General features: G+C 35.1%; 2 protein-coding genes across 2 annotated transcripts; one reads left to right on the top strand and one right to left on the bottom strand.

Annotated features, from left to right (window-relative positions):
- The first annotated feature begins 5,539 nt into the window (after positions 1-5,539).
- Positions 5,540-9,728, top strand: Naa60 (N-alpha-acetyltransferase 60). Its single transcript, XM_073985985.1, has 7 exons — positions 5,540-5,782; positions 5,844-6,155; positions 6,484-6,622; positions 6,695-6,859; positions 6,928-7,148; positions 7,214-7,327; positions 8,679-9,728. Exons 2-7 carry the CDS (start codon positions 6,139-6,141, stop codon positions 8,809-8,811), a joined length of 789 nt encoding a protein of 262 aa, XP_073842086.1. The 5' UTR covers positions 5,540-5,782; positions 5,844-6,138; the 3' UTR covers positions 8,812-9,728.
- A 2,211-nt stretch (positions 9,729-11,939) lies between these two features.
- On the bottom strand, positions 11,940-12,968 carry LOC141403474 (uncharacterized). Its single transcript, XM_073985939.1, has 3 exons — positions 12,835-12,968; positions 12,349-12,763; positions 11,940-12,271 (listed from the first exon to the last, which is right to left on the bottom strand). Exons 1-3 carry the CDS (start codon positions 12,842-12,844, stop codon positions 11,980-11,982), a joined length of 717 nt encoding a protein of 238 aa, XP_073842040.1. The 5' UTR covers positions 12,845-12,968; the 3' UTR covers positions 11,940-11,979.
- Positions 12,969-17,710: the final 4,742 nt, after the last annotated feature.

Genomic DNA, 17,710 nt, shown 5'->3' on the forward strand with positions numbered 1-17,710 from the left:
ATAAAGCATTGTAGAAACGTAATCTAAAACGAACCCTGTTTTATTTGGTACAAATCGTATCGGGGAATAAAACAACGTCTACACGGAGATTAGTTAAACCTAATTCCGTAACAATTGGTGTCAGGAAGTGAGATTACGATCATCCTACAATGAAGTTTAAGGATCTACGAGTGGAAGACTTGAAGAAGGAGCTAACTAAGTTGGAGTTGTGTTCTACTGGCAACAAGGCCGAACTACAAAAACGCTTGTTGGAAGAGTTCGAGCGCCGTGGAATGAACATCGATGAATATGAGTTCGACGGTAAGGAGGAAGTCGAGTTACCGGCAAAGGGAGAATCCAGCGTTGAGGAAGTTTCGTCGGTAGCTGCCAGGGGTGACGATTTGAAATCAATGCTGGCTATGATGATGCTGGAAATTAAGAAAATAGAAGGTAGCTCCATGGAAATGAATAAGAAAAATGAAGAAACTTCCAGACTTATGGCGGAAATGAAATCTGACAACTGTAAGATGTTAGAAGAGATGTCTAGAAAGAATGAAGAAACTTCCAGACTTATGATGGAAATGAAAGCAGAAAATTGTAGAATGGTTGAAGAAAATTCCAGTAAAATGATGGAGAAATTAGATGCTAAAATGGAAGAAAATTCCAGAAAGAGTGAAGAATATTCCAGGAAATTAGAGGAAAAATTAGAGGTAAATTCTAGAACAATTAACGAGAAACTCGAGAACATCACGATGGTGATTGAAAAGAGAGTAGAAAACGTGGAGGTACAAATTAAAGAGTTGGATAAAAAGATTTTGTCTGTTGACGAGAAATTTCTGGCTCAAGATGAGAAGATTCTGGGCATAGAAAAGAAAATGTCGGAACTGGAAATCAAAGATGGCCCAGTGAGAACTAACCATAACACGTTAAAAATTAAGCCTCCAGTGTTCGACGGCTCTACCTCTTTAAATGTGTTCAAATTACAGTTCGATACATTGGCTGCTAGAGATTCATGAAACGACAACGACAAGGCGGTATCACTCCTTATGGCATTGAAGGGTGATGCTGCTGATGTATTACAGAGTATTCCCGCCGCTTCTAGGAACAACTATGGAGATATAATGGCTGCTCTTGAACGTAAGTACGGTAGTGAACACAAGCAAGAGATCTACCGAATGGAACTGAGGGGAAGAGTCTAGAAGCCAAACGAGACCTTACAAGACTTTGCGGCTGATATAGAGCGGTTGGCGCAGTTGGCATATCCAGGAGAGACACATCCATTGGTGGACCGCATAAAGATTGAGACATTTGCAAGTGGTATTCGTGATCCAGAGATAAAATTTGCGACGTATGCGGCACCGATAGGAACATTTGCAGAAACCGTGTCATTTGCCCTGGCCCAAGAAACCGCGAGGATGCTGGTGAAACCTAAAGCTTACAACGTGAGGAGGCTGCAAGTTAAGGACAACAATTCCCAGACCGTTGTCGATCCGCTAAAGGATGCACTAATGCGTGTGAAACGAGGGGCTGGTAAAACGAGAAAAACTTGCTACAACTGTCGTAAAGCTGGACACATTGCACGAGAATGCATATTGCAACGACCAAGGCTCAGATCCACCTCACCGCCTTCAAAAAGCGACGACCAACCGGTGGCCAAGAATCTGGAAAGAGAGACATCAGGTGAATCAAATAAAATGAATTCCGTCAATCACGAGGCGCCGCTGGCAGAGGATGAAAACGATGGTCCCACAATTTCTATAGCCATAGTCCAGCAGGAGAATCACAACCTAACGGTTAAAGGCTTCGTCAATGGTGTATTGCGTACCTTGACATTGGACACCGGTGCAACAAAGTCCATTATTAGACCGGATTTGGTAAAAGGGAAGGTATTGCCGTTAAATGGAGTCAAATTGCGGACGGCCACAGGCGAGACTACAACGGTGCATGGAAAGGCCTACCAAAGGCTGAGCATGGGTAGAAAATCGGTAATTTTCGATTTTATAGTGGCCGATATTGTGGACGAAGTTATACTTGGTGTAGACTTCATGATTGCCTTCGATATCAACCTGGACATAAAGCACCGTGTGATGACATGGTCCAATGTGGAAATACCGATAAGTGTGGGCTACAACGAGAAAAGCAAACATCGCCCAAAGGCAGAATCCGGCGAGATCGCTGTCGATGTCCGTACGCTGAAGGTGGAAGCCGCCGACAATTGGCCCGTAGGAAAGCGGAAAAATCCAGCAACGAGGACGAGAAAGCGAAGATGTACGTCGAGGAAAGGTCCATCGAAAAACGGCCGTACAACAAGGAAGGACAAGTCCGATGACGACCAGGTGGCACTTAGGAGGGTGACCGAGAAAGAAGATATAACGTCACGATACCTGGAGAGAAAAGAGCGAAAGTCCAAAGCTAATGGCGTAGAGGGTACATCTAAATCAGTTGCTACCACTACGAAAAGAGAACTGTGTCTAGTCCAGAGGAACAGGCTTAAGCGGGAGGCAGTGTTACCAATGCCCATACCACCGAGAGGGAACTGTGCCTATTCGGGACGAACAGGCTTATGCGGGAGGCAATGTTACGAATGTAACTGATAGGTTTAAGTTAGTTTAGTTTAATTTCCGTTAATTTAAAACATTTGAATTGTAACGTAAAGTTTTTATTACGCAGTTACTTTATTTAAGCAACAACAACTACCATGTAGAACTCTCTTCATTATTCTAGATGTTACTTTACCTTTCATTAATGTGCTTTTATTTTGTTTTGCCATAGTCATGTAATTATTGTTTAGTTTGTCACTTCTTTTCTTGCATCTGTTTGTTGTTGTAGTTACGTCATTACTGTGCTTGTCGTCCAATTGTATTCCCCCCATGTATGTATGTGAGTAAGGTTGTTCGCTTAGTGCGAATGTGCGTCTGTGTGTTCGCTGCACAGATTCGAGGTGTTGCCATATGTGTTCTAGAGGACTCTAGAACAGGGAGACTTTGGGGTATAAATACAGGGGAACTGGCAATGACGAGTTGAGTTGTGAATTTTATACCGAAGTGTAAACATCGACTAGTAAAGAAGTAAAGTAAAGCTGTGTACTTAGCTATAACAGTCAGTTCCGAATAAGTGTAATAAAGTAAATAAAGCATTGTAGAAACGTAATCTAAAACGAACCCTGTTTTATTTGGTACAAATCGTATCGGGGAATAAAACAACGTCTACACGGAGATTAGTTAAACCTAATTCCGTAACAATATATTATGCCAAATACAAATGTAAGCTGAGATATATTTTTCTTTACGCATAAAAAAGAAAATTCTGCGACATATGTCACTTTACGAATTGGAAATGGATACATTTTATAAAATAATGGATGAAATTGGGGGTCATTTGGTAACCTCCAGGTAACCTCAGTACGAACAAAATATGTTTAAGGATATATTCCGTAACAGTTTCTACCCATATAAAAAATTATTGGTGGCTTCGATTAGCATCAACAATAAAAGAAAGAATATCACCATGGTCGTCATATTCCCTGATAATACGTAATTCTGAAATAACATCAATAAAAAAAAATTTAAAAAATTCTGCTCAAAATATACATATTGAATGTTAGGATTCTACATCTTCTTTTTCACTCTATATTCGATCGAATTAAAAATATCCCTCTACATCATACAAATTCTGAAAAAAAAAAAACAATTCAACCAATTTGTCGCATATTACACCACGTTTACATTAGAACTTGTCGGGTTATGAGAATTTTTACGTATACCCAATGGATTTTAGAATAAAAATAAAATAAAAAATAATAAATAAAAAATAAAATATAGCTATATGTAAACGTACATTAATAGTTTTAATTACTATTTTTAATTTTTAGGTTGAATTTTTCTACATGTAATTTGAAACATAATCATTTTGTATACAATTGTGATTTAAATAATTTCATTAGAAATTTGAATTATGTTAAATTTGAATAAGCATTATGTCGTTTAAAGTGTGATTTTTTCCATTTCTCCTAAAAATAGCAAGAAACGTTTAAAAATTAGAATAATTTATATACTTCGTATAGGCTTTTCATTTTGAAATGACGTAAATCTTCTTTTAAATTCCGTCATTCTGCCGATATTCGTCGGTAAAATTTTTATATCGATAACATTGAAATACAGAATAGCACTTTCGGTATTTCAACCGAACATTTTCGTTAATTATCGATTTCGGCTCGGTAGAAAAAAAGTTACAGAATCCCACTACTGAGATCAGTTAGCATATGATGCATGTTATTTGTGCGTGACACGTGCGCTACAACCATTCACGTACTGAAATTAAAAAAGATCAGATAATCTGAAGTTATTAGTCAAAATAGAAATTCGCCAAAAATCCCCAAATATTTTTCAGATTTCCTCAACGTTTTCCCAATTCCCCAAGTCCAAATGTTTCCCCATTTCAAATAAAAATTCCCCAATTTGGGGAAAAATCCCCAATACTGACAAGGCTGGGAAAAGCACACTAATGACGTAATTATTACAACAAACAAATGCAAGAAATACAAGGAGTAGCAAACTAGACGATAATTACATGTGGTCTGTTCCTTTACTTTTAAAAATGGTAACAGTGGCAAAAAATGGTAAAAGTGGTAAACTGCTCTCATATAAATTGTATGCTTAAAGTAAAGGAACGCTTTGCAGGTTAAAAATGGTAAGAAATGGTAACCTCAGGCACGTAAAGGAACAGAGCAATGATTATGGCAAAACAGACAAAAGCACATTAATGACAGGTAAAGTAAGAACTAGAATGATGAAGAGAATTCTACATGGTAGTTGCTGTTGCTCTCTAAGAGGTAGTTTACACTATCTATCAATGTCATATGACACGAAATAAAAACATTCCATATTTACCCACGGAGGCAATGTGGAGACGTAGTTTTTCACATTTTTGCTGGTGTGGACGCACAGAGTAAATGGCGTAAGGAAAATCTCCAATATTACACATATTAGCGAATATATAACGATGGAAAATTTCATGGCATATGACATTTACATATAGTGTAAACTACCCCTTAAATAAAGTAACTGCGTAATAAAACTTTACGAAACAATTAAAATTTTTAAATTAACGGAAGTTAACTTAAACCTATTAGTTACATTCGTAACAATATGTTCTCGAAGAAGACCTACAAAACTTTTTGTAAAAGACGAATAGGTCTTCTTATAGAAGACGAAAATATCTTCTTACAGCGGACAAAATGGTATTCTTATTGTTCTTGAAGAAGACCTACAAAACTTCTTGTAAAAGATAGATAGTTGAGCAATTTTGACAGTTTTTTCTTTTACCATTAAAAAAGTAAAGGAACAAAGCTGATAAAAGGTAACCCCGTGCTCATGGTACAATTGAGGTAGGCCAGGTATGAAAATCGCTGAAAAATACAACCCTGTAGCCTAAAACGTCAAAAAAGAGGACTTTTCGATTTTCTCCATAACCAAAAGTCGACTTCGACTTTTCGACATTTCAAACTAAAATATCGACTAATCGGTTAATCGAATTTCGAGTTGCGTATCCCTAATTTATTATGTTATGTTTTGGGTGTTTGGGACGGAAGACGAAGGGTGTGTGAGTGCTTATTTAATTGAATTCAATTAAAAAACGTACACAATTGGAGAGAAAAAAGAAATAACAACAATAAAAGCGAGAGGAGGAATTTGATTTATTTGAATGGATGAGGATTTTTATTGTTGCCTTTGGAAATTATTAATTGAGTACTGACCATATAAAATCGTTGAAAAAGAAAAACTAATTGGAAGTTGGATAAAAGGTTAGAAGAATATTTGTATTACTATTTCGAAGCATAGAAAACATTAACTTTTTATTTACAGGCACCTTTTTGGAAGTTTATATTATTTGTTATGTTGATAATTGGTTATTGGCCATATTAAGCTGACGTCTGGTTTGGGTGTTATGTGGAATCTTGACACTTGATGGATGGATATCAACGCTCATTATACTTGCTAAATTGGAAGATGCGTCGCCTTTGTTCTGAAAGGCAACACAAAATTTATAGACTGTGAAGCGCTACTAAAAGGGCGTTCGGGTGTTCCACCATAGACACAAATCAAATGTATATTCAAGCGCACACTAGCACTAGCTACTTGACAATTGTTGTGGAGGAATATGGCGCAATTTCATTTGTGAGTAAAGGCCCAAATTTTGTTTCTTTTTTTTTATTGGTATTCACAAGTTTTCAGTTACTAAATTGCTTAATTTTGCGTGACACTTGTCTCTTAATAAAAATTTCTTTCATGATCAAGGGGTGGCAAATAGGCTAAAAACAAAACAAATACGTGCAAGAGGTCATTTACGGTTTGATATGACTGGGAGGGGGGGCAGTAGTGGACGGTGTGTTTTTGCTAACGACACATCTATTTCGATAAAGGCCTTAATTAAAAAAATATGTTCTTATCTCCATTAAATATTAGTTCTAAATTATGTTTTGTTTCTCATTCCCTAATTTTACAGATACTCGAATAGCCACAATAAGCATGTCGCATCTTCGGAACCAATTATAGATGTTAATCGAGTCGATAGTGAACATGTTCCACTTTGCTCTGTTAATGATGTTCAGTTACGGTTTTTGGTTCCAGATGACTTGGCTGAGGTAAGTTGACCAATTACAAAATTCTTATTAGAACAACATTAGCATGCTACGTTTATTTTTTTATTATTTCAGGTTCGTACCTTATGCCAAGATTGGTTCCCCATAGACTATCCGTTATCCTGGTATGAGGATATAACTTCCAGTTCTAGATTTTTCTCTTTAGCAGCTGTATATAATTTAGCTATAATAGGTTTAATTGTAGCAGAAATTAAACCATATCGTAATTTAAACAAAGAGGTAAGTGCACGGGCATTTTCCAAGAGAAAAGAATTTTCAATATTTCTCAACGCATTTGTTATTTTTAGGATAAAGGTATATTACCCGATAATATGGGTAAAACAGCAGACATTGGTTATATTTTGTCATTGGGTGTACATCGAAAACACCGTCGTAATGGTATTGCATCATTGTTATTGGATGCCCTGATAAACCATTTGACGACGGCCGAGAGACAGTCTGTAAAAGCAATATTTTTACATGTGTTAACTACAAATCAACCTGCCATATTATTCTATGAAAAACGAAGGTATGTAAATGGATACATTTTTAATGTACCTATATTTTTATACGCACTCTCCTCTTGTATTACAGATTTAGTCTGCACTCTTTCCTGCCTTACTACTATCATATAAGAGGCAAAGGACAACGTGATGGTTTTACCTATGTAACCTATATAAATGGTGGACATCAACCTTGGACGTTATTATATCCTTTTCAAAGAAAATCAAAAATAACGATGAAAATCTTCTATAGGTTTTGATGTATTCTAGGAACATAGATTGAACTCATTTGGTTGGCTTGAAAGTCAAGTCAAATATCTTACATTGGCGCGTAGTGAAAACAAATCCTACGCAATGTAAGTCAAAGTTAAAGCGCAGTTCATAGTTACATAAAGACAATTTCGTGTGTTAACATTCAAAGCTAAAAACATACCTTCCGTTGTGATGCTAAAAGTCTATCCAAGATTTCATTAAACGGTAAGTCTGACGTTTAAATCAATTAATTCAAAATCAAAACGCCGTGCAATCCGACTGGGATTTGAACTGGCGTCCTGAATATTATGTAGAACATGATGCTGCCGCACAGCAATCGTTCAAAGTTCCGAATGTGGTGTTAAAAAGTGTTTATCCTCCATATTGAATAGGCAATTACCTATGTCTTTTGACGGACAGGTCGAATACAGGCTATACAACCACATTTAGGGTGTTTTCATAATTGTATGGCCTCTTTGTTCACACGTCAACTTTTCGACAAAAATATTGAAACGTAACTATTGTGGACGTTCCGAATAAATACGGACAATTTGAAATTAATTGATGTGGATTCAATTTTGGAAGTGGTCTAATGTTGGGTCTCGTTCTTTCGATAGTTATCGTGCCAATCAGGATTTTTAAAGCATTAGAATCTTAAATTCGCCTGCGAAAAAACATGTTCTTGTAATCGGAATCACAAGGACTACCTACCTTCGATTAAAATATCAAAACAATCCTCGAACAGCCCTTAAACGAAAATATTAAACTTTTATGATGGAGATGCCCGATACAGTATATCCTCGAACTTGATTTAAGTGTGAGAAATGTGATGTTTGGACCATATAATTCGCTCTTTTTCACGACCACCGGCCAATTCTGTTGAATTGGACCAATATGTCAGGAAGCATGGACTTGTCCACGAAAACATATAGTAGTATATAGGATACAAGAATCCTTAAGCAGCCTTTAAACTGCATTTGAGCGAATGTTTTGAATTTTTCACATCGTAAAAGTTCAAAACATTCGCTCAAATGCAATTTATTTTAAAATCGGTTACCTGGCGTAGGGGATACCATGATCATGAAGGCGGTTGCCTCGGAGTGAGGCTTGGCCATTGAACTTTGGAATAACTCGTGCATGTAATTTTTGGTAGCCGGAAATGGTGAACAATTTTCAATTACTCATACAGAAAAGGGAACGATATTCATCAAAATCTATAGAAGTGTGACTTAATGTATTTAATTTTATTTTCCAGCAAAAATGTATATTTCCTCCCAATGGTATTTTCCTTAATTCCACAGCACAGATCATATAAAAGATTATGCATCGAAATTACGGCATACCGGTGAAGTTTTCAAATGGGTTTCGACTCGTGTAAGACAAGTGGTACGATGGATATGCCATAAAACAGTATCACGCTTTAATTTTGCCCATTGAGAATAAAACTGACTACGATTGATAAACGAATGGATGGATGGATAGAAAAACATAGACACAACATTTATGTTTGCAGCATAATTATTAAAACTATATAGCGCAAGAAAGCAGAAATTATATTGTATATGTAAATGTATTAGGATATAGACAAACGACAAATATATCATACATGTATATTATTAAAATTTTTGCTTAAGTTAGTATATAAAAAAGAAACATATTTATTGTTGAACAGTATATACATACACACACAATATATTGATTAATTTAAGTAAAATCATATTTAAATTAATTATCCCAAAATTACTAATTTAAGCCGGCTTCGTTTTTCACTTTTAATTAGACATGCACAAACAATGTCAGTGTGAAAGACATTGAGTATTATTTATTTTTTTCTGCTTCAATTTCGGGTGATATTGATTTGTTGCAATTTGATTTTATTATTCGTTTTTTTATCAATTTGCTTTATTGCTTAATTTTTTTTTTTGTTCAACTGTAAATATAGTTGGGGATTTATGATCACTGTTTAATCCCCAATTGCTACTGTATACAAATCATAAACATGAAAAAATGTTCATAGTATTAATGATACACAGGCATTACCTACCAATCAATGTATGTATGGCTTATATACATATAAAACCAATCTAGTTACCAAATATAATAAACAGAAAAATGTAATTGAAAAAAGAATAACACAAATTTAGTCGATTATAATAAGAGATGAGACAATTTTACATTTCGATTTTGTTTTAAACAATCTCGTTCGTTTTACGCATTATTTATTTATGTAATTATTTTCTATGTGATTTTATCTATATTTTAATTGTTTAATTATTTTGCGTTTTATGTTTCAACTTAGCAAAATGTAAAAAACATTATATTTTCAATAAAAAGAAAATATATTTTAAAACAAATTTATTGTTTATTTTTGAAACAATAAACAGATGATTCTTTGGCGTGGTTCTTATTACGAATTTTAATTACTTATAATTGATCTTAAACTGCCTATTTAAACTGCCGTTTATGTCGTCCATTTTGGTGACTTCGTCGCCACCCTTAGTTACACTCCGTTTTTTGTCGCCCAAGAGGTTGAGCTACTGGCGTGAGTAGGTTCGTATATCCAAGAGTTATTGGTCAGCGGAGAACTGAGATCGACCGCAGCATAGGACTTGGAAACTAAGCCTAATATGCGCCCAGTTATCAACGTGGCTCAGTTCAAATACAGTTGGTACCCTACTGCAAATCTTTTAAAACATCGATAGGTATGTGCTCGCTTAACAACCCGGTTTTAGGGGATCTCTTTTGAGGTGTGAGATCACTACCTGAATAGTCAGTCCATCTCCTTGGCTTGCGACAATATCCCTCCTCCATTCTTAACCGGGCTTGGAACTGGCTTCTGCAGAGCAACAAGGAACACCTGCAAAGGAGATGCTCAGCCGTTTTCATCTCTTCTGGATCTCTCTCTAATCTGCAGTCGTCGAAGACACTGTTATACCAACTTGAAGTTAGAGTTCTAACCCTACAGCGAAACGCTACATCAACCCTTAAGCTTTAAAGGGTGTTCAATTAATGGATTTTCGCAGACCATCCAGAGGCGATTTACCTTCAGCCCAAATGTCAGTGGTTGGAATAATTACTTAGTGTGAGGAGTCAAATCAGAATGAGCTGGGCATATAATCGCTTGTACGATTACTATTGACCGATTCAAGTTGACCATATAATATATTGAAGTCCTTCGCATATCCAACCGGTGAAATTCGTCATAATACTGACCCTCGGAGTCTAAAGCTGTTCTCGCTACTTGGTACTGGACCAGGATAGTTTGGACAGTGGTGCCTTACTTCGAAATGCTTGCCACAAGATCAGTCCACTATAGTAAAAAATTGGCGGGACCACACAGCTAGCGCACGACTTGTGGTCTAAGTCCCAACTGTTGCCAATGAAGTTGAATGCAATAGGACCTTTATTTAACCCCACTTCAATATTTCTTTTCCATGTCAGGCGAGAAATTTCTAATGCAACTCCATTCAAAACTGATGGTTGGAAATCGGGAAGTTTACGAGTTCGGTCTTATACGGGTTGCTCCAGGACCATTGTCTAACTGGACTCATAGTTAGATTGCAGCACTAGAGCACCTTGCATAAGATAAGATTACAATCAGCGTAAGCTTCCACCTTAGTTTTCTGCAAAATAGAGAACCCCTTCTCGCGGCGTTTTTTGTCCATAAGATTCCAACAACAGAAAAGTTGCTCGATTTTTTCACAGATATTCAGAGTGCCTTCAATACTAAATTTTCAGTCCAATCATGAATATCAACTCCCTGCGATATGTTTCTCCTTTATGTTGCAACGGCAGAAAGACAAAACTAACGGGAAGTTTACATACATGATCGGTCTTTTTGTTATCCTATCCCTAGACATGAATTTTATGCCGCATTGCTCCTCAATAGCAATTATAATTTCTATACTAACAGCTTGTATAGAATTCTGCAATCTAAGACTATCACGTTAGTTTGACCTAGATACCTTACATCGGTAGTGCGATTTTCCAATTCATTTTTTGATTTACCGACAAAAATCGCTAAAATTAAATCGCAAAATTATGAATGAAAACTTCAAATAAAAGTTGACAGCTAGTGCATTTCGTCGACCTGTTTGAATTGTTGTCTGCAATTGAAATATTCTATGATGTTTTCTATGCTAACTGCTAATCTCGTAATAATAAAATGTAACCATCATCATCGTATCAATTTCTAGGAAAAACTCATCTGAAACATTTTTCATCGTAGTGGTCTTATCTTCTGTTATTTGCCCTTTCGTCGTTCGTTTTTATAAATGTATTGGAGTGTGGAATTGGTCGATCTATTTTTCTTAATTCTTCTTTAGTATTTGTCTTGGATCTTGTCTCTGGTGGATTTGCAAGGTTTAAAGCCGCAAGCAATTTCTAATTTGGAATAAAAACATGTGTGCTTATTTAAAATACCTTAGTATGTATTTGAATTTAACTCATGATATTATACATATGTACATATATATATATATATATATATATATATATATATATTTTTCTTTTTTTTTGTAATAATGATATTAAATTAGAATAATGATATATGTATGTTTGTAGATATAACGGCTTTATATGATAGCTACGTTACATAATAAAAAATTAGAAGATTTGTTTTACGGCTCTCTTCATATATTTGTTATTAACTGTTACCATAATCTTAGGATTACGGTATGTTTCGTTATTTGGCTTTGAGCCCTTTGTTTTTGCAGTTACCAGGGAAGACATATCCTGTCTACATTTAACTGTCGATGTTTTAACTAAGGACACTTTGGATTTATTATGTAATAAATCTAAAGGTACATCGTCTCCTGTACTATGGGACTTGATTCGTTTACGCTTTTCTCTAATAGCTGCACTTTTGTCATTCTTTCTTTCAGATGAAAAAGATGAGCTGGAATAAATCACATGCAAAAAAGTGTGTTAATATTTACGGACAAAAGGCGGTTTGTATTCAATATATTAGGCTACCTAGACTTTGGAGTTGAAGGTTTTCCAGATGATATTAAATTCTTATCCTCGATTTGTTTCAATGTACGATTGATTAGAGGAGTCAAAGTGTTTGTTTCCTTAAGATGTGGCTTTTTATCGTTACAACCAATACATTTATTGGAAGTTGGGGGTGTTTTCCTTCTATTTTCCTTTTCATTTGATTTATCACATTGTATCTCTGAATATGATCTGAGTCTATATGTATTAGTGGGAAGGAGGAGTGCTGTTGAAACTTTTTCGTATTTTGTACGTTTAGTTGGAGCAATGTTGATTGAATTATTACGATTGTTTGAGATTTCTACATTTTGAATAAAATGTAAATCTGGTACAGATTGTATGAGTCTGCGTTTCCCTAACAAACGCTGGGAACGGCGAACGACGCCATTGTTTGTATCTGGAACGTTTGCAAATTAAAATAATTTCATACTTATATTTACTAACAAATCTGCATCTATATTTGCTTACCCTGCATCATATTCGCAACAATATATAATTATTGTTTTAAGAAAAATATTTGTAACTTTGCAATTGTTAAACAGTTGAGTTAATGAAATAACGGTTACAATGCGTAAGAAAGGCTTGCTATCCGCCTTTTTTCTCACCTTGGTTCACTTTGGTGAATAAAGAGTTTATCGAACGAAAATTGCCGCCGAAGAATTCGTGTCGGCGTTGCTGATTAGCACTAGTTCTGTCTGTTTCCATTTCCAGTGTTTTTACCGTTCTAGTAATAGCACGTTTATATTAGAGTTTTTTGGCGGGTTAACCCTTCATAGGGATTTATTTCGGGAAATCCAATTAAATTTACCATGATTTGCCATAGAAAAAACAAATACGTTTACATTTAAGGAATTGAGTAAATTAAAAATGTAAAATCCATTGCATATGTAATGTCAAAAATATACACTGGATTCGTGATGAGGAGTTATTTGACGTATGTCGTGAAAGCGAGAAATTAAATTGTACTTTTTCAATAGAACAACTCTCAGCGAAGCAAGACTTTAGGCGTCGAAGTTAAAGTTTTTTTTTTTAACTTTGTGCTTGGTTTACATTTACGAAATCCACTCGATTTCAACTGTCAATTCCTTTGCGTATACGTCAAATTTCATTTTAATAGAACAACCCTCAACGAAGCAAAACTTCAGGCGTCGAAGTTAAAGTTTTGTTTAACTTCGTGCTTGGTTTACATATACGAAATCCACTCGATTTCAACTGTCAATTCCTTTGCGTACACGTCAAACTTCATTTGACGTTTAAGCAATGAAATTGACTTTCGTAAATGTAAACCAAGCATTACTATTGGAATTCTTATTCGGCTTAATATTTGACACAACACAATCAGTTTTAACAACAACAATTGGTGTGACTTGCTTGTTTTCCCAGCAAAAAGTTTGCATCCGCGGATGCAGTTGAATCGCTACAATTGTACAGTACAAACGCCGTTGGAGTACATCTTTTTCTATGAATTCACCTATGAATTTTACAAGAGAGCGCGCAGCTAGTATGCACTCTATTTTGCTTCCGCAGCACAAAGCTAGGATGCACTCCATTTTCGATCCAAATCACAGATTTTGATGTAGTGTTTTGGATTGAATTTAAAGGTACTCTTCGGATTGTGTTTTTAATCAATCTAAAGATGCAGTAAAAATGCAAGCCACGAATATGCAAGAATAAATAAAATGCATTTATTACTTTTGTAAAACATGAATACAAAGAACATTATTATATAAACTCAAATTAAAAAAGCTTGCATTAAATTCAATCACATTTGAGCTTACTTCCTCCGTCCTCCATTTAATCCAAGCGCATCCGATTTTGCTTCATCATGATTTTGTTGCCTTACCATCTGATTTTGTTGCCTTACCAGCACTCCACTCCATTAAAAATTTCCGTCTCGTGAATTACCACAAAAATGTTCGCAACTTAAGTTTTTATTTCTTTATTTTATAACAAGTTCTTAGAAATGTATACACTTTCCCTTATTTTAGAAGAAACGATTTCCCAGCAAAAAAAATTGGAAGTTGTTCATGTGGAGTTATGATTTCACTACACCGTTCGATGCAGTCCACACGGAGTTATGAAAAATGCACTCCGTTGGATACATTTTATAAGCAGTTGCTTTAGAGATCCCTAGAAAACAAAAACAGTTGGTTGATCCCTAGCCGCTGCCGACATCATTTCTTCAAAACGAGAAACAAGAGTGTATATATTTCGAAGAATTTGTTATAAATTAAAAAATGCAAACTAAAGTTGCGAACATTTTTGCGGTAATTCGCTAGACGTAAATTTTTAATGGAGTGGAGCATGTTAGAACAAGAAAAGGTAGCAGCAATACCCAGCTGACTGAACTGGGTTGTAGTGTTACTGTCAAATTCCATACGTCATTTTATATATTTATTTCTATGTTCGATGTATATTAGGGATATATATTTTTTGAAGAACAAATTTATTCATCAGAAAAACAACTATTTCCCATAAAGACTCCTTCATATCATTGACATGTAACCTCCTCCAGGTCCGAACGACATGCCACACACTAAAATACCGCTTATAGAGGCGGTACAATATTTGTTAATATGTGTGGTATTTTGTTAAACTTGAAAAGAATAAAGCCCTAATAAACATGTGCTTTTTTGTTTTGAAAAGCAACAGCTTCTTTCTTCAATGAATTACCAGCGACCCCAAACAATTTTGCAAGAATTCTACTTTCTGCGAGAAATAATACATTTAGTGGAATGATATGGAAACATTCAAATTGAAAATCTAACGAGTTTTCATTCATGTTTTTCAAAATATTCAATCAAGTGTGAAAAATTATTAGTTTTTTAAATTCCAATAATTTATAGACATTTCCTGATTTTGTTTACATTTACGTTGACACTAACGTTAACAAACAAAAACAAATTTCTATGTGGTTGTTGTTGAGTTGTATTTGTTGTAGTATTAACTTTACCTGGTTTGTTCTACCATGGGAGTGGAGTTGGAGTCCATGTCGAAAGCTGAACTAGTGATGGGAAGGCAACATAAAAAACCTTTAGGATGATGAAGCAAAATCGGATGCGCTTGGATTAAATGGAGGACGGTGGAAGTACTCAGCAAAAAGTTTGCATCCACGGATGCAGTTGTATCACTACAAGTGTACAGTACATTTGCCGTTGGAGTACATCTTTTCCTATGAATTCACTTATGAATTTTACAAGGGTTCGCGCAGCTAGGATGCACTCCATTTCGCTTCCACAGCACACAGCTAGGATGCACTCCATTTTCGATCCAAATCACAACTTAAGATGCAGTTCTTTGGATTGAATTTATATGCATTCTTCGGATTGCATTTTTAATCAGTCTAAAGATGCAATTAAAATGCAAGCCATTGCGAAATATCCCAAAATAAATAAAATGAATTTATTATTTGTGTAAAACAAGAGCACAAAGAACTTTATTATACAGTAGTTTTGACTTAGCTGCAAAAACAAGTTTTGCATGCATTTTGTGGCAGCAAAGCGAATTTCGCACTTATCTTTAATATTTTTAGCTGCCAAAAAGTGGCAGTTATCCGATTCGCTCACCTGCCAAAGAATTGGCTCTTCATGTAATATTCAGCTTCAGATTTCTTGATATCCCAAAACTATTTGAAGAGAAATAGTGAAAAAAATTAAAACATATAATCAAAAAGCTTAGTTTGCATCAGCTTCAAGAACCAAAATGGAATTAAATAACAGTTATTATCGTAATATTTGCTTCCACATCTGTCATTAAATTTCTGTTTCAAAGAAAGTGAAGTTAACTTGTTTGTATTATTGCAACAACATGCAGGTGACACAATAAATATGCCTTGATATGAGAGAAGTCTCCCTTGTCCCTTCTGGGATGTTTGTGCAATAATTATTAATTATTATAAGTTCGTAGAAAGAGTTCCCACGACTAAAAAAGCCTAACTTTTTTTCATAATATAGGTTGTCTACAAATGATCAACATAAAACAGTTTTCTTCTGTACAAAAGACCCTGTGCATGAGTTAGCAACTGACGCATGACGTGATTGTAGTTTTGGCTGGTACATACAAATTTCTCTATGAAAATGCGTTAATTGTTCCAAATATTATTGGTAGTTAAATAAAATTTAAACAAAAATTTGACAAAAATGCAAATATTTTAGTTTTTTTGGCAGGAAAATCAAATTCGCACTAAAACGATTGGCAGCAAAATCCAAACTACTGTATAAACACAAATTAAAAAAGTTTCCATTAAATTCAATCACATTAGAGCTTAAGGCGAGAACACATTGGATTTTTGTTGCTTATTTTTTCCGCCTCGCTTCAAAGCGCAAAAGTGAAATTGTACTGTTTTCAATAGGATAGACCACAACGAAGCGAGGCTTCAGGCCACAAAGTCGAAAATTGTTGAACTTTTGAATTCTTCGCCTGGCTTCATTTTTGACATTTCGTCTCGACATTCAATTTGATATAAACACGTGCTCAATCTGAAAAATAGAATTTTGCTGTAATTTTTATGTTCGGTACTAATTATTTCCAAACAATTCATATTAAAAATTGAATTTTATTTGATATATTAAAATAATTATGTTTATAGCGCCCATGAATTTTACGCTTCGATGTGTGATACCAAGAAATAAGCGGCCTAGTGAAGAAATAAGCTAAGCCAGAAAAATTAGCTAGGAGCTGACTGTGTTCTCACCTTTTAGGCCTGTACATAAGCTGCCTTGCCTTCTGATAAAAGAATAAAAAAGAACGGGGCAACCCAGTTCGAAATTTGCTCGGCCTTCCTTATTCTTTTATTTTTATTATGTCAGAAATGAAGCAGGAAAGCAAGGCAACCAGGCAAAACAGCTTATGTACCCAGACCTTTACTTCCTCCGTTCTCGATTTAATCCAAGTGCATCGGATTTTCTTTCATCATCCTAAAGTTTTTTATGTTGCCTTCCCATCACTAGTTCAGCTTTCGACATAAACTCCAACTCCACTCCATTAAAAATGTCCGTCTCGTGAATTACCGCAAAGATGTTCGCAACTTAAAGTCCAATTTACATATGCACATTAAATGATTTCGTTTTACGAAATCCTAGAAACAAATGAAGTGTATTTACATCTGTTTTTTGCGTCATTTGCTTACGCACACAATCGCACATACACACGGATACAATAACACATACACACGCACACAACAATTTTAATTCCGAAAAATAAGAATTTCACAACACTAATGTTTACCAAATAACTTGACTTAATTCAAAATTAAAAAAAAATAATTTTTGCAAGTTTTTTAAACATTTATTTACACTTTTGTCATCGTTTGAGTATTTTTGTTTTTCTACAACACACACAAACA

The sequence above is a fragment of the Musca autumnalis genome, unplaced genomic scaffold, assembly GCF_047663935.1.
Source record: "Musca autumnalis isolate F117 unplaced genomic scaffold, ASM4766393v1 scaffold_4, whole genome shotgun sequence".
In the NCBI taxonomy this organism is placed as follows: Eukaryota; Metazoa; Arthropoda; class Insecta; order Diptera; family Muscidae; genus Musca; species Musca autumnalis.

Excerpts from the sequence above, each read along its gene's own strand:
- Naa60 (XM_073985985.1), top strand. Across the intron at positions 7,149-7,213 it reads TTATTCTATGAAAAACGAAG|ATTTAGTCTGCACTCTTTCC; the intron begins GTATGTAAATGG and ends CTTGTATTACAG. Across the intron at positions 7,328-8,678 it reads CATCAACCTTGGACGTTATT|AGATCATATAAAAGATTATG; the intron begins ATATCCTTTTCA and ends ATTCCACAGCAC.
- LOC141403474 (XM_073985939.1), bottom strand. Across the intron at positions 12,272-12,348 it reads CCTTCAACTCCAAAGTCTAG|CTCATCTTTTTCATCTGAAA; the intron begins GTAGCCTAATAT and ends GATTTATTCCAG.